The sequence below is a fragment of the Amblyomma mixtum genome, chromosome 2, assembly GCF_055824585.1.
Source record: "Amblyomma mixtum isolate Tamu chromosome 2, ASM5582458v1, whole genome shotgun sequence".
NCBI lineage: Eukaryota > Metazoa > Arthropoda > Arachnida > Ixodida > Ixodidae > Amblyomma > Amblyomma mixtum.
In genome coordinates this window covers 242,327,985-242,348,719 of record NC_143013.1, presented here as the reverse complement: position 1 = coordinate 242,348,719, position 20,735 = coordinate 242,327,985, and the positions used below count along the sequence as shown (strand labels likewise).

At 48.4% G+C, this 20,735-nt stretch overlaps 4 protein-coding genes across 8 annotated transcripts in view; 2 read left to right on the top strand and 2 right to left on the bottom strand.

The window, feature by feature from the left end:
* Window positions 1-11,862, bottom strand: part of LOC149363209 (argininosuccinate lyase-like) — a 47,624-nt gene extending 35,762 nt beyond the window's left edge. For both annotated transcript variants that reach the window (XM_089573385.1, XM_089573386.1), the window contains exons 1-5: window positions 11,304-11,862; window positions 11,070-11,174; window positions 10,734-10,820; window positions 9,573-9,656; window positions 6,043-6,102 (exon numbers count right to left, since the gene is read on the bottom strand). In XM_089573385.1, the coding sequence (XP_089429511.1) occupies window positions 6,043-6,102; window positions 9,573-9,656; window positions 10,734-10,820; window positions 11,070-11,174; window positions 11,304-11,312 (345 nt within the window). In that variant the 5' untranslated portion in view covers window positions 11,313-11,862. The remainder of the gene's footprint in view (window positions 1-6,042; window positions 6,103-9,572; window positions 9,657-10,733; window positions 10,821-11,069; window positions 11,175-11,303) is intronic.
* The window catches only part of LOC149363206 (histone-lysine N-methyltransferase SETD1-like), a 56,488-nt gene that overhangs the window by 2,262 nt on the left and 33,491 nt on the right, over window positions 1-20,735 (top strand). Inside the window, exons 2-4 of one of the 4 annotated variants that reach the window (XM_089573384.1) lie at window positions 18,539-18,718; window positions 20,458-20,552; window positions 20,653-20,730. The exons of 1 other annotated variant lie outside the window; for it this stretch is intronic. The gene's annotated coding sequence lies outside the window, so the exon portion shown is untranslated. Of the gene's footprint in view, window positions 1-18,086; window positions 20,553-20,652; window positions 20,731-20,735 lie in introns of those variants that run through there. 2 more of the 4 variants (XM_089573382.1, XM_089573381.1) reach the window with 2 other exon arrangements.
* Window positions 9,060-15,161, top strand: LOC149363208 (DNA repair protein RAD51 homolog 3-like). Its single transcript, XM_089573389.1, has one exon. It carries the CDS (start codon window positions 11,594-11,596, stop codon window positions 12,518-12,520), a length of 927 nt encoding a protein of 308 aa, XP_089429515.1. The 5' UTR covers window positions 9,060-11,593; the 3' UTR covers window positions 12,521-15,161.
* On the bottom strand, window positions 17,800-20,678 carry LOC149363207 (uncharacterized). The gene has a single exon (XM_089573388.1). The coding sequence runs from the start codon at window positions 18,965-18,967 to the stop codon at window positions 18,029-18,031; it is 939 nt and encodes a 312-aa protein (XP_089429514.1). The 5' UTR covers window positions 18,968-20,678; the 3' UTR covers window positions 17,800-18,028.

The window sequence follows — 20,735 nt, the reverse complement described above, 5'->3', positions numbered from 1 at the left end:
AAGAGAAAAAGGAAAGAAAAGACACGCGTCGCAGCAACAACTGCGTCCGCCGGAGCAATTTTGATCGCCTCAAAGCCGTCAAAAAAAAAAAAACGTCAAAATGCGCCTGCATAATTAGGCGTGCAACGTCACCACTTGTGTCATGTCCGTGACGTAAACGCCAGCCACTCATGACGCAAGAAAGCAACATGGCCGCCGGCCGCGGCCGACCAATAGGAGCGCGGCTACGGCGGGGCTTTTTGACAAGTTTTTGACGAGTTTTTGACAAGTTTTTGATTTGACAGTTCCGTAATACGGGCCCAGATCACTGCACAGCACACGGTTGGTTGTTGTTATAGTGGCTATTTATTGTTAAGAAAACCAAAAAAAATAAATATGAGAGGAACAGATGTTGCTAGCAGCGGCGTCTGCCATCGAAGCCTGAAGCACCTGGGCTGCGGCTAGCGGGAATAAAAGGACAGGGAGAGGGAAAGAAAGGGGAGAGCGATAGCAAGAAAGGATATGGGTAGGGCGGCAATATACACTCTACAAATACAGGATATGTGCCTTTTTGCGTTTCCACTCCATCGAAACGCGGCCGTCGCGGCCGGGTTCGAACACGGGAGCTCCGGCTCAGTAGCCGACCACTCTAACCACTGAGCCACCGCGGTGGTTTTTCTGTCCGTCTTTCTGGGTGGTGGACACAACCGTGGCTTAGTTTTTAAGAAAGTAAAGGGCGCAGTAATGTCACTTTTCTAGGTGGACACCTCAACCGCACCATGTGGGAAAGCCCCGCCGCGGCGGCTCAGTGGTTATGGCGCTCGGCTGCTGGCCCGAAAGACGCGGGTTCGATCCCTGCCGCGGCGGCTGAATTTCGATGGAGGCGAAATTCTAGAGGCCCGTGTACTATGCGATGTCAGTGCACGTTAAAGAACTCCAGGTGGTCGGAATTTGCGGAGCCCTTCACTACGGCCTCCCCATAGCCTCAGTCGCTTTGGGACGTTAAACCCTAATAAACCAAACCAAACCAAACCATGTAGGAAAGTATGGAGGAGGGAGTGAAAGAAGATCAAAAGATGGTTGGTTGGTTTGGTTTATGGGGTTTAACGTCCCAAAGCGACTAAAGCTATGAGAGACGCCGTAGTGGAGGGCTCCGGAAATTTCGACCACCTGGGGTTCTTTAACGTGCACTGACATCGCACAGTACACGGGCCTCTAGAATTTCTCCTCCAAAGAAATTCAACCACCGCGGCCAGGATCGAACCCGCGTCTTTTGGGTCAGCAGCCGAGTACCATAACCACTGAGCCACCGCGGCGTGCCAGAAGATAAAAAGAGGTGCCGCAGTGAAAGGTGGTAGTGGTGATTTAACTGACCTCGTACGTCACACGTGGACACTTGTCGGGCTCAGTAGTCTAGAGGCCTAACCAAGCTCGTGTCACTGACAAATAAAAGATTGCGAGACCGTGTGATTGGAGATAAGCCGTATTCCTAGGTAACCTTTTCCCTCTAGCTTCCTCGATGACCTTTGTTTTTAAAGCACGTGATCCAAAGCCGACGATGTCTAACAACTGCATGCCTTCGTTCGATGTTCGCTTGCTGCGGGCAGTCGGCTTCGTTCGCGTTGCGTCATGGAGACAGCACCCTGGTCTTCCCTGCTGGAACGCCCCAGTGCGGTTAGTGCTTTGCGCGAGAGTAGCCGCTCCTTTTATTGCGAAAGCAATACTGCTCGCAGTTTGAGCCCTTCAGCGTCGTCCCGGTGGTGTAGTAGTAGTAGTAGTGAAAACATTTATTTTTTTTTTCAGAAGGAAGAGTTAGGGAGTAGGGGGATGGGGATAGATAGATGTGGAGCTTCAGTGGTCGGTCTTCCCTAGTCCAGGATCCCGTTGGCCTCCGCCGCTGCCTTGGCCCTCGTCACCAGCATAAGCTGTGTGCTCGGGTCGGAGTCAGCCAGGAGGGCCTCCCACTGCCCTAGACTAGGGCTATTTACCTTTGGTAGTAAAGGGCTTTTTTCGCAGCCCCAGGTGGCGTGGTACGTTGTGGCGTAGCCCCCACACCACACGCACTCTTTCGCGTATCTGTTCGGCCACATTTTGTGATACATGGCTCTGCTTGGGTATGTGTCTGTTTGTAGTCGTCTGAGCGTGGTGGCCTGCTCTCTGTCGAGGATATCCGCCGGAGCCGAGTACTTCTTGCGCGCTCCCAACAACGCCTTCATTGCCTCCCCGTAAGATTCTGGCGTGCTGAAGGGTTCGACAGGCAAACCCGCCCTCCGGTTCGTGAACCCTCGGACAACGGTGTCTGCCATGAGATTTCCCTCAACCCCAGTGTCAGGGACCCAAATGATGGTGTGTTGAATGTTTGTATTGTTTGATCCATCTCTGTGTTGTTTTTGTTGGAAGAGAATACTCGCGGCTTTTCGGCCGATCCTTCCATCTCTGTATGCCCTTGCTGCAGCCTGAGAATCCGTGGCTATCCAGTAACTCAGTCCCTGCCGATGGGCTTCAGTCAGGGCTAGAGCTATGGCGATCTCTTCCGCTGCTTGTGTTGTCCTTGTGCGCACTGATGCACCAGTAACTATATTCCCATTGGCGTTCACTACTGCCACCGCCCTAGCGTTTTCCTTCGTTCTGTACTTGGACGCGTCAACATACAGAACCATCTGTTTCTTCTTTAGGAACCTGTCCAACTCCAATGATCTCGCCGCCCGTCTTCCTTCGTGGTTCTTCGGGTCCATGTTTCTGGGCACTGGTTTAACCAAGAAAGTGCTCCTAATTTGGCTGTCAATGTCTGTCTTGTCTTCGCCCTCGTCTTCTGCCGGGCATCCTAGCTTGACCAGTAGTGCGCGGCCAGCGGCTGTTCTTTTAAGTCTTTCCATTTGAAATCTGAGCATGGCTTCGCTGTGCTCCTCATAGGTGCCGTACACACCCATGTTCATCAGCTTCTCTGTCGAGGCGCAGGTCATGACGCCTAAGGCTTGCTTATACGCCCTTCTGATGCATGTTTCCATTTTGTTCTTTTCCCCTTTGTTAGGTTGTAGGTACGGAAGCGCGTACGTCATCCTCGGTATGATGAGCGCAGAAGTGATCCGTAACGCATCTCGCTCCTTCACTCCTTTTCTCTTGTTCGTAATCCGGCTTAACATCCTGCATATCTGTTTCGTGGAGTGTTCCAAGAGCTGGATGGTATGGTCCCGTTTGCCTTTCTCCTGCAGCCACATTCCCAAGATGCGAAGCTTATTTGTCCTTCTTACGGGTTTTCCATCTATCTCTAATTCTATCGTCCCCCTGTCCTCTTTATTTTTGTGAAGTCTAATAAATTCTGATTTTTCTGGGGAGCACTGCATCCCGCTAAATAAAGCAAATTGACCGATCTCATCCGCCGCTCTTTGCAGTATTTCTTGCTTGTTTCCCGTCGATCCTTTTGTCGTCCACACTGTGATGTCGTCCGCATAAATTGAATGTTCTACATCTTTGATGTTTTTCAGTCTCCTAGTTAGTCCAATCATTGCTATGTTAAAGAGCACAGGTGAGATGATGGATCCTTGTGGCGTCCCTCTGTTTGGCGTCGTCTTCTTTTCTGACCTAATGTTGTTGATGCCGATCGTTGCTGTTCTGTTAGACAGGAAGGCCTTTACGTATGCGAAGATCCTCTCCCCACAGTTTGTTGCCGAGAGTTCTGTGAGAATGTCATTGTGGCCGGTGGTGTAACCACGTTTGACCTTTAGCATGACCTCCGCTGTGGCGTTACGCCAGACGCAGAGACAGAGCCCCAACTCGTCTCGTCGCGGTCGTCCCAGCGTAACCACGGTGCGGCGAGCAGCAGCTGCGCGGCGCTGCCGGGAGGAGGCACTCGCTGTGATGACGTCACGCCAGACGGAGAGAGACAGAGCCCCAACTCGTCTCGTTGCGGTCGTCCCAGCGTAACCACGGTACGCCGAGCAGCAGCTGCACGCCGCTGCCGCGAGGAGGCGCTCGCTATGATGACGCCAGACATGCGCCAGACGGAGATATATCGGGCTCCGACCCGGCCCGTGCAGCATGACCACGCTGTGCGTTTCAGCCAGGCCATGTCATCCGACATGCACAAGGCAAGACTGCAACGATTTCTTTCTCTCAGTAGCAACAACATCAAAAACAAAATATAAAAAAAATTACCGAAGACGCTTTGAGTTGCCGCGCAGCGGCGGCCGGTAGCCACGCGTGACCTGTAAACGCGGCGCATTGCGTTCCAAGACGCTTTCAGTCGTCGCGCAGCGGCGGCCGGTAGCCACGCGTGACCTGTAGACGCGGCGCATTGCGTTCCTTCACTTGGAGGCGCTGCGCTTTTGCTTTCCCAACCTACCAGGCTTAACCAAAGCTAAGCCCCCGCCAATTTTTCTTGACCTCATGCACCCTCGGCTCTGCCGCGAGGAGTCCATTTCCCACTTTATATCACACCATCTGGGCCTGGCCATCCCGTCCCGAATGTAGACGGCTGGGAGCGTGCCATCCGGTCGCCCGACCTGGTTGGTCAGCACCAGTGGCCTCCCGGGCTGCGGCGACCACGAGGGCTCTTGGGGCACTGGACCAAGGGCTCCACTCCCAGACCGAAGTCCCCGTCAACCTGCACCACCACCACTACCACCTCGCAACCCAGCGAGGAGATGTTTCGCGCCGCACCGTTCCCATACCTTTCCTGTCATTTTTAACGCGACAGCGTCCCGTCCAGCGGATTGGATTGGAAAACGCTCATTTCGTCAAAATGCAGATGCAGACGGTCCGCGCTAGATGGCCTCCAGCCCATGGTGGCTACCTTAGCGGCCCTAGGGTCCCTAGAAATACTTGCTTGCTTTCTAGGGACTCTAGCGGCCCACTCCCTAGAAACTGCCGTGATTGACGTTGGCGCGTCGAGGAGAAACTCGGGATTGGTAGAGAGAGCCGTGACGTCACCGTCACGTGACCTCGCGCGGGTTATTCAATTACCCCGCAACGGTCACACAGTGCAGCAGCGATGACGTCAGAACACAACTGCTCCGTGTTCTGCAGAGTCTCGTGACGTCATTTCATCACCCTTACATAGTGCTTCTGAAGAAAGAAAGCAACTGCGCTCTTGGTGAAAGGGAGGCCTTGTTTCGTGTGGTAGACAAAAAATTAAAATCAAATGAAATACAATAAGAAATAGGTTTGGTTTGGCTTATGGGGTTTAACGTCCCAAAGCGACTCAGGCTATGAGGGACGCCGTAGTGAAGGGCTCCGGAAATTTCGACCACCTGGGGTTCCTTAACGTGCACTGACATCGCACAGTACACGGGCCTCTAGAATTTCGCCTCCATCGAAATTCGACCGCCGCGGCCGGGATCGAACCCGTGTCTTACGATAAGAAATAGAATGAATAAATAAATAAGGACTGTGTCCGTGCCGGCGAACTTTACATGCAAAGATGACCCCCAGGTCCTCTGCATATCACTTCGCGCTAGCCGTCACCAATAAAGGACGTAGAAGAATGGGGACATGGAAGGCATGTTAGAAAAGCGGCAGAGGTTAGGTTAAGGTAGATTAGGTTAGATATCGACCCAGCCATTGCGCGCAAGGAAGCTTACAGAATTCATTACAGGGTGGAGTGGCTGGATGTCTTTCTCACTTCTCGCACAAAATGTACCCTCGCTTGCCATGGTTTTTTCCAACTACAAAAAGCGCTGTTACTTCGAAAGAATGAACTTAATGTCGCCAGTTTATCGGTTCACAAATAAATAATAAATATTCACGTGCTAGCCGGCTACCAAATATATGTGAACTTAGAACACGTATCTACGCAACGTTCCACTTATCGATTACGTTACACACTGCAGAGACCCTGAATATATCGCGAACCTAGTATCCACGGGACTTTGCATAGGTCGCAGTGGTGAACGAAATCGGTGTCTGACGGCTTTTCACCACTTTATTTTCCATCTCAATACGGTTCGGCTTACCTCCCATAAGAAAACTCGCGATTCAGTAAATCACCCGGCGAAGCCAGTTGCTGCATTTGGCGAAACCTTCACTCTGCAAGGATTCGCACGCATCGCGCGCGTGTATTATTACCTGGTCATTCCGACTTCGGCCTGTGTGAAGCTTGCCTCCGATCTCATGGCCGACGATTTCCTGCGAGGTGAGAAATGTTGACTTTGCACTGCACGGCAGATAAGCCCGGCATTCCCGGCGCTGCGATTATCTCAGTTCTTTCGGGCTTTATTGTCCTCGCGAACCTGCCATTGTTATTCGGCGCAGTTTCTTTTTTATTTCATTTTTATTCCCACACATCTTTCGCATCTAGCTGCGTCCATCTGACCCTAGATAGTACAGGGTGTTTCACCTAAAGACTTTACACAATTTTTAAATATAGGCGTTGTGAGTTAGAAGAGCGCTTTTTTTTGGCGTAGCATTCTCAGCGGTGCCAACTAGCAGTCTGGTTAACTAATATTGAATAGTTAGTTAACTTTTTAGCTATTACCGTTAGGCTTTTTAATTACTAAGAAGCGTGTAGTCCGCCGTAATTAATATCCATATCAGTTTCTATAAATTCGAAAACGCGATTGCTGTCTGCGCTGTGGCCCAACAAATTTTGGCTATTTCGACGAGTTGCTTGCACTGGAGAGGTTGCTTTGCCTACAAGCTTCTCGAAAGTGCATGCATTTTGGCGAGATTTAGCCAAAATTTGTTCGGCTACAGCGCTGAGGGTAACCGCGGTTACGAAATTCTAAAAACTGATATGGATGTTAATTAATGTGGGCTGCACTCCTCTTAATAATTAAGGAGCCTAACGGTAATAGTTAAATAGTTAACTATTCAATATTATTTAGCCATCCTGCTAGTTGACACGTCTTAGCTGTATTCTGATGTAGTACACCGCTTACAATGCTGTGCCAAAACAGCGCTTTTCTAACTCAAAGAGCCTATTTTTAAAACTTATGTAAAGTCTTAATTGAAACACCCTATATATATTCACTGAGGCCGCGCTACCAGACGGCGCGAGCGTCGTCGCGGCAAGCGCGCCATGTTTGCGGTCGTTTCAGGCCAGCTCGCGCAGTGTCACGGTGCGCCGTGAGGTACCCGGCCTGAACTGTTAGTGATCCGTAACATATCTGTACGTTGTTGAATACGTCAGCGACCACTGATCTTTGTGGAGCGCGTATTGTGCATGAAGTTTGCAGCAGAATTCTTCTGCGCCGTGATATAACCGAGCTGCCTCAACTCGGCAGCAAAACTGGCTGGCTTCGCTGCACGCAAGAATGTGCACGACTTGCATCTTTTAATATCAGTTGATAACTGTCAGCTAGTCATTCACGGCACATCGTGGATAAACAGCACGATTAATTAACCGAAATTCCTAAACTGCCGCAGCAGAAATTGATAATTCAAGCGCCTGTAGTCCGCGAACTGCCGACGCTTCTCAGACGGTCTTTCAGCAGAAAGGCAAAGCGTCATAGCTGCCTTATTTACACGACAGAACGGTCAAACAAAAATACTGCCATGCGCTCGCAGCACGAACGGCAGACACAGCGAGAATGTTTTGCAGTTTTGATTGTAGCTACGTAGCGCTGCTTCGTATGCACAAGAGGTCTAACGCTTTCGCAGCAACGCAGTGTGCAGCCATTCCGCTAGATTCAGTAGTAACACGTCACTTTCAGCAGATAGAGATGACAAGTTAAGCTACAGCTAAGTGAACAGACCCTTCGAATTACTCACCTCTTCAAAAACGTCACTTCGGCCGTCGCCACCGCGGACGTCGGCACCCACAGCACGGCTCTTGGACTCACCCGCTTGTCAAGTAATTGCACCCTCTCATAGGTTTATATCCTTTAATTCCTTGGCCTGCCAGCAAACCTAAGCCGTGCACAAGGTGGTCCTCGATACCGGTGAATTCAACCCGCGGCAGCAGTCCTGTACGTCTCACACTGCGCCGGCGCCTCCGCTTTCTTACGGGCCGACCTTTTCACAAAGTGGAACCTTTTGAGCGTGGCCGCTCTTTTCTGCTTCGCGCAGTTCCCGGAACACCCTCTCAGTAACGCGGTGTTACGGGCCGGACAGTAATTATCTATGGCGAGACGCGAAATACACGCACATTTCACACATCACCGGCTATTTAACGCTGCGGCTGGCTGCGGCGGCCGCGCGCGCGACCACCAACATGGCGAATGCCGCGCCGGCCGCTAGCGCCCCTTGCGGATGACGTCATGTGAATACCTCCTATATCTGATGTAGTACACCGCTTACAATGCTGTGCCAAAACAGCGCTTTTCTAACTCAAAGAGCCTATTTTTAAAACTTATGTAAAGTCTTAATTGAAACACCCTATATATTTCGTATGCCTTGCACCGCCGTTAACTGTAACAGCTAGGAAGACGTAGAACATGCGTAACTCTAAGTCGTAAAATTAATTATGCATTGGGGTGCGCGACAAGGTTGTCCACCGGCGACAACGTCATTTGTGCACCGATATCATTGGTCTCACATATACCAGGTGTTTCAGGGAAGCCGAAGTAATTTTCAAAAATAGGCTTTTTGGGGTAAAAATATGGCTTTTGCGGCATAGTATTACCAGTGTTGGCGGACACCGGAAAGCCGGTGAATTGTCTTAAGTAGTCAGCTGGTTAGCTAATTTATGATAATTAACTTTTTAACTATCACAGCTATGAAACTGGTTGCAATTAGAGATTTGTAGCCGGTCGTTAGTGATAGCCATATCAGTTTTTAGAATTTCAAAAACGCGATTATCCTTGCCGCTGGCTCGACAAAATTTGGCGACATCGTGCCAAAATACATGCACTTTCGAAAAGGATGCAGGCAAAGCAACCTTTCCAGTGCACGTAAGTAGTCAAAAAAGCCAAATTTTATGGAGCCACAGCGCCAAGGGTAATCACGTTTTCTAAATTCTGAAGACTAATATGGCTATTACCTGCAATTACAAACGATCGGCTACAAATCTCTAATTGCAACTAGGCGCCTAACTCTAGTAGTTACAAAGTTAATTATCAAAAAATAGTTAACCAGCTTACTTCTTAAAAGGGTTCACCGGTACGCCAACACTGGTAATCCTATGCTGAAAAAGCCATATTTTTGCCTCAAGAAGCCTATTTTGGAGAATTATTTTAAAGTCTTCCCAGCAACACCTGGTACGTTAGCAAAATGTGAGTACTTCAGTCGCGCGCTTCTAATGAAGCTGCTTTCGCATAAACGAAGCCTCCATTCGTTTTTGTACAAAGCCAATCACGGTACGTCCCACAAACGCATGTATTGCACTATTGCCGGATGAAACTCGAATATGAAGCAGCAGATCCCCCTCAAGGAAGGCCCTCCAGTCACTGGCGTCGGCCGGTTTTCATGACATCGTGGTTGATCTCATGAATCGGTGGTTGATGCCGTTTCCTTTCCAAGCTCCCTCTGGTGTCAGTCTACCAATCACCAGGGGATTAACCGTGACGTCATGACAATCGGGCGACGCCATTGGCTGGAGGGCCTTACATGAGGGGCATTTGCCGCCTCGCTCTTGAGTTCTGCTTCTTTATACTAAACATAATATGCATGTGTAGTTTAAGAGTGCAGTTAAGTGTTGTTAAAATATGTCAGCTTACCTTCAGTCGACGTTCGTTCGCGGAGTGAATATCTTCGTCATCCTGGCTAATATGAAATGTCTCCGCGCGCCATTCGTTTTCCATCTGCAAACTCAGAAAACATGCAGTTCTGTTAGATATTTGAGCATGTACGGCTTTTCCACGCATACATAATTTATTCGCACAGGAGGAACTGAAATAAAAAAGAAAACTGAATAAAAAAGAATAATGAAAAAAGGGTCAAGAGAAGACGCTTATTCGTCATCTTGCATGGAGGCCCAGATAGCAACGAACAATAATTTTATAGAATTATGTAAGCTGCAGTAACGTTACATGTTACACTGGAACGCTACCTTAATTTTAAAAATGAACAAATAAATTTTGTACTCAATGGGCATTGAAGCTCCCTCCCTTGGATGTTCTGGGGACGTCTGGCACGTCCTACGGACGTCCACTGAACGTCCAGTGGAGTTTCAGTGCCTGTTGGGTATATTTTGTATCATAAAGACTACTTCGACGTTCACCGCAAGCATTGGTTAATGCTGTGTTCCATACTTTATTGTGTCAACAAATTTACAAATCATGTTGGTCTGATATTGCGCTCTAAATGGTGAAAACATTGCAAATATATTTCAAGCATTGTGTCCAGTAACTTTTCCCGCTGTTTTTGCAGTAAAGATGCTCAACTGGCAGCACTTTGCGACTAAATCTTTTAGATTGTGCGTGCCATCGATTGCATGCAGACCCTGTTTTGTTTTGCTTATTACCCACCCACCCCTGGCACTCTCGGGAAACCCTTAAATAAAGGCTTGCGTGGTGTCCGTTTGGATGTACCGAGTTTCATGCATTCGTTATGGTGTGTCTAGTACTCATGTCTCGCCCCAGTTGTTATGGTCCTTGCAAAGCGTTAAGTTGTGCACCTTCACATATATTCACGATATTGTTTGGATTCCTGGGCATGTAACCAAACCAAGGCTGACCCCAGCACTGGTCGAGCGCCCGCTCTTGAATTCATGATACTCAAAATTAATAATAAAGGAGACGAGTACGTTACATACGGGTATAACGTACGTTAACGGTAGCGTACGAGTACGTTATATACGGGTATAACGTACGTTAACGGTAACGTACGAGTACGGGTATATACGGGTATATACGGAATGAAAGATCGTGCATACGTACTTCGCTCAGGCCGCGGCAGATCGCGTCTGCCTCTTGTTGTGATATAATCCCTGCGCGTTGCAATGCTTTGGCGTATGCCATGCTGCCCTGTAATGGCAAAAAATTGCATTCGTAGATATTTATTACATCAATTGCGTGCTATACTATACATGCACCACTATGCGTGTCGTATCATATTTATTTAGTTATATTAAGCTTTCAGAGAAAGGCAGGATATAATGCACGTTAAAAGCTGCAAAAAAAAAAAAACAAGGTGCACCAACATGCTCGTGTTTTACACATCAGAAGAGTTTGCGATGTGCCACACACTCAGTGTCTGCGTTTTGCATGTGTCACCTCTAGGTCCTCTTTCCACAGCCTTTGATCGAAATGGACAGAATTATTGAACTTCAGCATGGTGTCACTTGTCTTCCCGGAAAATCGTCCACCCCATAGTTTTTTCTGAAAGTAATAAAAGAAAACTTGATCAAATTTAAATCACGCGCAGGAATGCAGCAATTAATTGAGCTTCCGTTCGCGGAAAGAACGCATTGTAAGTGTTGAGAGAAGAGAGAAAAAAATTGGACTTACGGTTTCCATCGTCTTTGAGGCGTTGACACAGTGTTTTCTCTACGCCTCGTAGCAGAGGAACTGATAAAACAGAAAGGAACTCAAGAGTGTCCATGCTCGTCTTATCTACGCAAGCAACTGATAAAGAACAAATGAAGCGCGAAATCAAAACCGAAACCAAAAACAAAACTCGCAGCCAAGCGAAGTCAAGCCAAGTCTGTCACAATTGCATGGCGCGAATGCAGATAGGAATTCTGCGTGTTGGTTGATGAAAAGCCGTTCCAGTTCCAACGCTTTGTCTTCTGATTACTATGTCGAAGAGCGATTTTTGTTCTCTGATTCTGCCGCAACGAATGCGTCGACGTCTTCAGGAGAGCGGAATCGAGAATGACGACGATCTACTGGCAGCCGGTTCATCTTTCGCGGTCGAAGCGAGACTGGTGCTCGAGCGACGACGTGACGCACCCGTCTTCACATTTCACACCGCACTGGACAGTCTGAAGCAAAGTGACAACTTTCAGCGTATCGCGACGTGGGTTCCCAGCATCGACGCCATGCTCGATGGAGGCGTTCCCCGGCGGAAGATTATAGAAGTGACCGGGGCCGCGGGTACTGGGAAAACTCAGTTTTGCATGCAGGTAGCGGCATCCAACGAGCTTTCGAACAAGTCGACGGTGTACATAGATTCTAAAGGGGGCTTTAGGAAGGCGCGCTATAGAGAAATCTTGACCGGGATTTCGAAAAGACAAGGCTGCGCCGTGCCGAGCGGTGGAGCCGGCTTGCGATACTCGTTGTGCGACTCGTGGCAGCAACTGGTGTCGATGTTGTGTCTCTTGCCGGACGAAATCAAAAGTTGTGGCGTGAGGGAAGAGATAGCGTTGGTTGTCTTGGACTGTTTCGACTTTCACCTCAGGAATCAGCTCGAGGACCCCCGCGAGAGAAAAAAGGTGGTCAGCGGCCTTACCCAGAGGCTTGTTGAGATCGCTAAGTGTGGCGCTGCGGTGCTAATCACTAACCACTTGTCAATGAGACCCAGTCATGACGACCCCTCCACGCTGCTGCTTGCTCCAGCTTTGGGACAGGCTTTCGGACACGAGTGCGCTTACAGGGCAACTTTTACGGAAGAGGACGGCCTACATCAGGCTGTCTTCTATAAAGCGCCTACGTTTGGACGCACCGTGGTACCCTTTCGAATACAGTGTGATGGGATTGTTGAAGAAACTGATGTGTTGTTTTAGATGCCCCGTATATGGGCAGTGGATAGAGAGAAATGTCTGCAAGTTCCCAGACCACTTGGAAGGCTTATCAGGCCGTATCATAAGTCTACTGTCGTGGTTGTGGCACTAACAGGACTCAAACGTGGAGAGGGACCTTTTGTCCTCACCAAGCAGGTTATATATATAAAAACTCGGTCCTCACCAACCCTATTTTCAGGCTGGGGAACATCTGTTCCCAGCATCGTAGGCACTTTGTCAAATAGTCCAGCCACTCACCTCGTCTCCGCCAAGGACATGTGATGTGTCTATTTATTTTTGCATCTTTATGTCGGTGCATTTTTTTTACTTGTATTTTAGGGGTGTTTCTTTTGGACCGTAAAAATTTTATGCTTTGGCGGATAAAGTGGCTGGCGGCGGCATCTGCCCGGATTAGCGGTTACAGGTCTTTTCTTGTACCACTTTGACTGGAGATAAATTTTAAATAGAGTGAAGACGGTGCATGAGGTTGTGCCCGGTTCACAGCTCAAGCACTTTCAAGTCACATAGTGTTCTAGGAACTTTCGAAAGGCTGCATAAGTGCTCATACGTGCGATGGATGTGTAGTTGTAATGTTGGCTGAATGGTTGTGATTTAACCTATGTGTGCAATTTTTACGTTGTGTGATGTTTGTATGATGTGAGTTGTGCTGGAAGATTTGGTACTCTTCCAGTGGATTTTGACAAGTGCCAAGCCAGCACATTTACGTGCTAATATAATGCTCGTGACATGCTTGTATGAAATGCTTTATTTGCCGTCTGTTGAACAAACAAGTTCCTTGTTCATTTTGGCTGTACGGTGTATCTGTAAATAGCAAGCATGTGGTGTCATAATGACCCCTTAGTGTGCAGCACAGCTTTTTTTGTTGTTCTACCTATATTGCTTATGACCAAATCACACAAAAGGAGAGAGTTACATACAAATACAAAGAGATTTATCAAGCAAACGAAGTCTGACAAAGAGCAGTTATCCTGCGGGGATTTGTTGCTGCCAGGATGTTGGTTCATCATAGTGCAGGAGCAGTGCACTCCCTTTAGTGCAGGGCTGGCAGCGTTGCGCCCATTCCCACAGTATTGCAAGTTTGGTTTGGTTTATGGGGGTTTAACGTCCAGTAACGAAGGAGGAAGTAAAGAAAGCTTTAGGAACAATGCAGAGGGGGAAAGCAGCTGGTGAGTATCAGGTAACAGCAGATCTCTTGAAGGACTTATGGGAGATTGTGCCAGAAAAACTAGCCACCCTGTATATGCGATGCCTTATGACCTCAAGCATGCCAGAAGCTTGGAAGAATGCTAACATTATCTTAATTCATAAGAAAGGAGACATCAAGGACTTCAAAAATTACAGACCGATTAGCTTACTGTCTGTTGCCTTTAAGGTATTTACTGAGGTAATCGCAAAGAGAATCAGGACAGCCTTAGATTTCAATCAACCAAATGATCAGGCAGGATTTCGAAAAGGATACTCGACAATAGACCATATTCACACTATAAATCAGGTAATAGAGAAATGTGCAGAATATAACCGACACCTAAATATAGCATTCATTAATTACAAGAAAACATTTGACTCTGTGGAAGCCTCAGCAGTCATGTAGGCATTGCGGAATCAAGGTGTAGAAGAGTGTTATGTGAAAATACTGGAAGATATCTATAACGACTGCACAGCTACCATAGTCCTTCATAAAGTCAGCAATAAATTTCAATAAAGAGGGTGTCAGGAAGGGAGAGATGATCTCGCCAATCTATTTATCAGCTTTTTACTGGAGGTGTTCTGAGGCCTCGATTGGGAACAGTTGGGGATAAGAGTTAATGAAGAGTGCCTAAGTAATTTGCTATTCGCTGATGACATTGCCTTGCTAAGTCACTCACGAGATGACCTACAAAGCATAATCAATGATTTAGACAGACAGAGCAGAACGGTAGGTCTTAAAATTAACATGCAGAAAACCGAAGTAATGTTCAACAGTCTTGTAAGGGAACAGCAGTTCACAATTGGTAGCGAGGTGCTGGAAGTGGTTAGGGAATACGACTACTTAGAGCAGGTAGTGACCGCTGATCCAGATCATGAGAAGGAAATAACTAGAAGAATGAGAATGGGGTGGAGCGCATGTGGCAGGTCCTCTCAGATCATGAATGGCAGTCTACCAATATCCCTGAAGAGAGAAGTATACAATGGCTGTATATTAGCGGTACTCACCTATAGGGCAGAAGCATGGAGGCTAACGAAAAAGGTTCAGCTTAAATTAAGGACAACGTAGCGAGCTATGGAAAGAAAAATGATAGATGTAACATTAAGAGACCGGAAGTGGGCAGAGTGGGTAAGGGAACAGATGCGGGTTAATTACATCCTAGTCGAAATAAAGAGGAAGAAATGGGCTTGGGCAGGGCATGTAATGCGAGGGCAGGATAACCGCTGGTCCTTAAGGGTAATGGAGTGGATTCCAGGAGAAGGCAAGTGTAGCAGGGGATGGCAGAAAGTCAGGTGGGCGGATGAGATTAAGAAGTTAGCGCGGATACGGTGGCCGCAGCTGGCAAAGGACAGGGTTAATTGGAGAAACATGGGAGAGGCCTTTGCCTTGAAGCGGGCGTAGACAGGCTGATGGTGATGATGGTGAATCCCATAGCGACTCAGGCTATGAGGGACGCCGTAGTAAAGTGCTCCGGAAATTTCGACCACCTGGGGTTCTTTAACGTGCGATGACATCGCACAGTACATGGGCCTCTAGAATTTTGCCTCCATTGAAATTCAGCGGTCACAGCGGGAATCGAACCCGCGTCTTTCGGGACAGCAGCTGAGTGCCATAACCACTGAGCCACCGCGGCGGCTGTAGTGTCCATCTGCTTCACTGAGAGACCATGTGGTGGTGTGAGCCTATTCCCTCCCTTCGTAACCTTTGCTTTTTTAGCATTATCATTTATAAATATTATTAGTGCAGGTAGTCTTTGATGATTATTGAAAATACATTGTTCGATAGAAAATGATCAGATCTCTGCAAGGCTGGTAGAAGCATCTGTTAGAGAATAACTCGGCATCGTGGACGCGAGGTAAAGCTGCACAATCACCCCATTTGGCAAAGGGAACAGTAGAGAGTCAGGCAGCTGGATAGACCACCAATGCTGCAGGCATTGTACTCGAGGAGACACTGGCATCAACAGGGATGGAAAGGGGGGCCGTCGTTCCTCCAGCGCTACTCCCAGGGTAGGGGGGGGAGGGGGGGGCAGCGCACTTTCAGTTTACAACTACTTATACTCGTACCAGATTATTTACAAATGCTTCTATCCTAGGACTTTAGTAGTGGAAAGCACAGTGGGGCTGAACTAGTTGGCCGGTCGTAAAACGCTTCGTTTGAGCAGCCTAAACCAATCATGTTCCAACAGAAGTAGTTGATTGATTGACCCCTGTTCATGAGCATAATGAGCAGAATTGAAACAGACTGTCCGGAAGCTCTTTTAATGCAGTCGATCACTCCTTGAGTGTGCATTTTTATAAAGCTGCTGATTTCAGTGCAAGCATTATGTGCACTAACAAATAACCCTTTGGACAGTGCAAAATAAGAAAAAATATGTGCAGATCATTAAGGCCTAATAAGTATATAAATACAACACGATAAGAATAAATAACATAGCAAACTTGAAGACTTGCCACCCCCCACCCGATGATGATGATGAACACATTTATTGGAAGCCACAATGCCTTAGTTGAAGTTCAGGAAGGCTGATCGGGTCCGTAGTCCGGGACGCCGTTGGTAAAAGCCGCTGCCCGTGCTCTGGCGACAAGGGCTCGTTGTTCCTCGAGGTCCGAGCTGGACAGGGCCGCCTCCCAGCCCTCTCGCGTTGGCTGATTTATGATGTCAATGCTGTCATTTTTATGACAAGCCCATACCAGATGGTATAGGTTTGCCTTCTGGCCACAAAATTTGCACTGTGCCGAAAAGGACTCGGGCTCAATGGCGTGAAGCGTAGCTGGGTTATTGAAAGACATAGTTTGTAGCCTGCGAAGGTGACATTCCTCTGATTTACTGAGACCCTTAGCGAGCCTTGGGAGTGTCTGCCTTTCAAAGCGCAAATGTTTTAATATTTCTGAATGTGTTGTTAATGGAGAGGGGGAGCCTGAATCAGTAAGGGAGGACGTAGAAGGATTCCGGGGAAGAAAAGCTCGGGCCGAAGCGTGTGCGCGCTCGTTTCCTTCAACTCCCTGATGACCTGGTACCCATATTAATTCCTTCCCCCCACCCGAGAAAATTTTCCGGAGTCCTCATAGGACAGACCCAGATGCCTGCTTCTACATAGTGGCAATGAAACGAGTGGCATTTGGGGCAGGCAAATGAGCCTTGAGAGTTAGCATGTAACAGTTTTTCTGCCGCCGCGGTGGCTCGGTGGTTATGGCATTCTGCTGCTGACCCGAAAGACGCAGGTTCATTCCTGGCTGCGGCTGTCAAATTTCGATGGAGGCGAAATTCTAGAGGCCCGTGTGCTGTGCAATGCCAGTGCATGTTAAAGAACCCCAGGTGGTCGAAATTTCCAGAGCCCTAAACCATGGCATCCCTTATAGTCTGAGTCACTTTTGGACGTTATAAACTCTCATAAACAAACAAAGCTAAAAAACTGTTCTCCAACCAAACCGTGATAAGTAGGCACTATGAAATACCTGTCATCATACTTATTTGTATACATGTCTTCGAAGATAAGCTTTGCATCAGTGAGAGCATAACTGCTCTCTACCAGCATAGTATGCTTTCACAGTGACCCAGGTCATCGGGATTGACTAGTGGCTTTTACTGTACACATTATTAGCTAACAAGTAGCGGATTTTGTAATGTTGGTGGAAATGAGATTCCAGTTCAGCGACTGCTTAGCAGCTTGGCTAAGCTTGAATTTCTATTGATTACTGCTTGAGGTAAGCCTCTTGGAACACTTGGCTATCACATGCTCTTTCACAAAAGTCCACAAACCTTATAGCCAGTCTACTATCAGGCTTGAAACACATCCATACACTGCCTGTGTACAAAACTCAATCCTCCACCCTTTTTCATTTAGCTATGGTGTGCAAGTAGCATAATGCAAAAGGTGCTATGAAAGTTCATTCATCAGCTGGAATATGTAGACATCTATGTTGCACTGCAAACTTCGCAGAGCTTGCTTTTAAAACTGGCCTGGTACTACAGCCTTTGTTTAAAGTGTCCAGACGACAGGTATTTTTGGAAAAGGCTCCATGTTTTTGACAGTGTTCATTTTGTCGTACAAATAAAGGGGCACATTCGTCAATGAATTTATTTTTCAAATAAAGGTAACGCAACATTACATCAATACAAAGAACAAGAATGAACAAGAAGTTACTGTCAGTTCATAGCTGCTTGTAACGACAGCATTGTCAACATTTATGCAGCAGTCATTGTTGCATTTCATGGCATTAAATATATCACAGGTTTATCACAGTAAACGAGTCCTCTTCGCCCGGCATGTGGGCTGCGTCAAGCTTGTCTGTTGGTGCTGTCTAGTCGTCAGAGTTGGGAACCCACTCCGCGTGAGTGGCCAAAAACCATGGCTCAGGGAGCTGGCACGCATTTAGCTCGTTTTCGGACGTTGGTAGGCGCTCAGAAATATTGACGCCAGGCACGGTGGCAGGGCTACCAAGAACCGGCTCTCCAACGCTGACTGTCGCGGCAGTACCGCCGGCGTCGACGGGGTTAAGGTCTTCATATAGCTGTGGAATGGGTACGAGATGATCGTCGTCCGGGTCCGACGGCGTAACGGCCTCGAAAGTTATGATGTCGGGAACTAGTTGCACAACGTTGTTCTCGTGCGAAGGAAGGGAAATGTCGTCGTAGAAGCTCTCCACGAGGCATTTTAGTGTGGGGGACGATGTTACAGCGGCCTCAACGGCGCGGTTGCTCAGCCAGGCTTGACAAAGGGTCGGGCTCGACGGCACGCTGTCGGCTGCGGCGGAGACGCTCGCGCTAGGCTCACGCACACCCGTGAGCACAGCCGGATCCTGTCCCTGTAGGTCTTCCAGAGATGCCTGCAGCTCCTGCGAGCTGGGTTCGCTCTCGAGTTGCGAGCGCCGTCCGGGCCTTAGCGACGGCGTAGTGGCGTCTTCATAGAAGGCTTGCCGCACGGCCTCAAGGGTCTCCGGTTCGCCGGGGAAGTGACTCTCCTCCAGGAGCTGAGAGACAATGCCCTCGAGGTAACTTACGTGTTCTTTCGCCGCCTGAAGCACCGCAAGTCTAGATTGCCTCCTTCGGTTACGCAGCGACGAAGAAGGTAGCAGACGGCGCAGCTCATTGAAGCTGTTGGCCATGTCGGCTCGCCAGAGCGCGTCAGACGTGCGCCGGCGGCGGTATACCTCTTCCGCGTCGAGGACTGCACGTCTCCCACGTCTTCGAGAGGACGATTTAACTTTGCGTTTCAGAACACTGCGACGTTTAGGCGGCATAACGGATCAGTTCGCCTTTTGAACCACCCGCTACAGTCGAGAGAAACGGACTGATTTGAATCAACCAATCCGAGGGCAAGCTAGTCAACTATCAGCTGTTTCCTCCTATCGTCTGATACTGCATCATTTACAAACGTACGTGTATTAGGACTCCTAATAAATAAAATTTAATGACGATAATTTCTACACTGAAGCTTTCTTTAGTCATAGCAAATATTGATTTATTCTATCGGAAGCCACGTCAATGGTCGCGCCACCTACTTTATTGTCCCGACGGTTAGCGAGGTCACTGGGCGAGTTCTCGGCTTCTCGGTGTGCCGTCTCGTTTTTACAGTATTCATTGTTTTTTTTTCTTTCTTGTTGTTGTATTGCCGCTTTGCGACTTTCCTATCTATTCTTTGCAGCTGCTCTGGGCTATCGGCAGCCGCGATAAAACAGCTATGCCACAGCTACCCATCGACGAGTAAATGTTTTGCTGACGAAGCCACGTTCAATACTACGGAACGAGTCCGCCGTAACAAGTTTATGATGGCGTTGGGATCTTTCACGGTGACCGCAGTGAACTACCAAGCAGCTTATATAGTTGGTGTGTGGTTGACTACGCTAAACAAGTGGAAGCACAACTTAAGGGCAATATCCCTTGTATCACATTTACAGTGAACTGTAATCACATTCATCTGCGCTGGTGATTGCTTTAGCCGAAAATGAGTAGCCACCGTCTCTCACTGTACTCGAATCGCCTCGGCATCTCGATGTCGACGAATGCACACCTTTCCTTCGAGGCCGCGGCAGTGCTCGTGTATACGCAACATACAGCGCAGCTGCTTCACATTTCACTCCGAACCTACGCATTTGCCAGCCAGCTGAGCATCAGGCAGACTGCAGGCAGCTGCAGACAGGCGTTCGCAAGGCAAAAGCGTGCAAACAACACTCGTTTCCACGGCTCTCGTGCGTACGCAGTGTTTGACCGGTAAGATTGGAATGTTAGGATTGTGCAGCGAAGTTTCTTAAAACAAGGACTATTAACACAACGTAAATCGAAGACTGAAGTCACTACACAGCTATAACGCGCTACACCACCGTCCTGGTCAAGCGTTGATCGTCGAGTGACGTCCCGAGCACATGACTGCGAAAAACAAAAACCAGTGACCTCAACAACCTCGACGGCAGTGCTCTCTCACGAGCAGAAATAGAAACCGCGGTGGTCGAGTACTAACGTGGTCAACGTAAAACCACTCAGTTGTCCTAAGAACGCGGTCACTTTTGTCAGTCTTTTCTCCGGAGCGACACAGGCGACGTTCGTTTGATAACCCATTGGCTGCGGCGTCACCGCTGCGTTAGTTACCCACGGATGAAATTCCACAATGGTAGAGAGGTACTGTCTTGCATCATGCAATGCGGTAGTTGCATGGAACGGCCGATAACGCGCTTTTTTCACTTTAAAGGCCGCCTGAAAGGCTTCGTGCCACGTGCCGTGAGGCTTTTTCCAGGCATTTAGCCTTTCAGGGGTGACCAGAGAAAAGCCTATGCAGCACCACCAGCCCCTGCAGCTGCCACTGTGGGCGTCCAGCCGCGGTCACTCTAGGTAGAACTGATCTTCTGCCTGCCACTTTTCTGACATTTGCCACTTATTACCGCTCACTTGAATGTTGAAACGTGCCTGTTTGTTTCACTATCGTTTGTAGATTCCGACTTTCCCTTCTCCGCTGGCCCGAATCCTTTGTCAGTTTCCAAATCCAAGTAGTAGTGCCGCACTTTAAAACGTAAG

What these genes read in the sequence shown, in the direction of transcription:
- LOC149363207 (XM_089573388.1), bottom strand. Translation starts at nt 18,967, where the DNA reads ATGCCGCCTAAACGTCGCAGTGTTCTGAAACGCAAAGTTAAATCGTCC.
- LOC149363208 (XM_089573389.1), top strand. Translation starts at nt 11,594, where the DNA reads ATGTCGAAGAGCGATTTTTGTTCTCTGATTCTGCCGCAACGAATGCGT.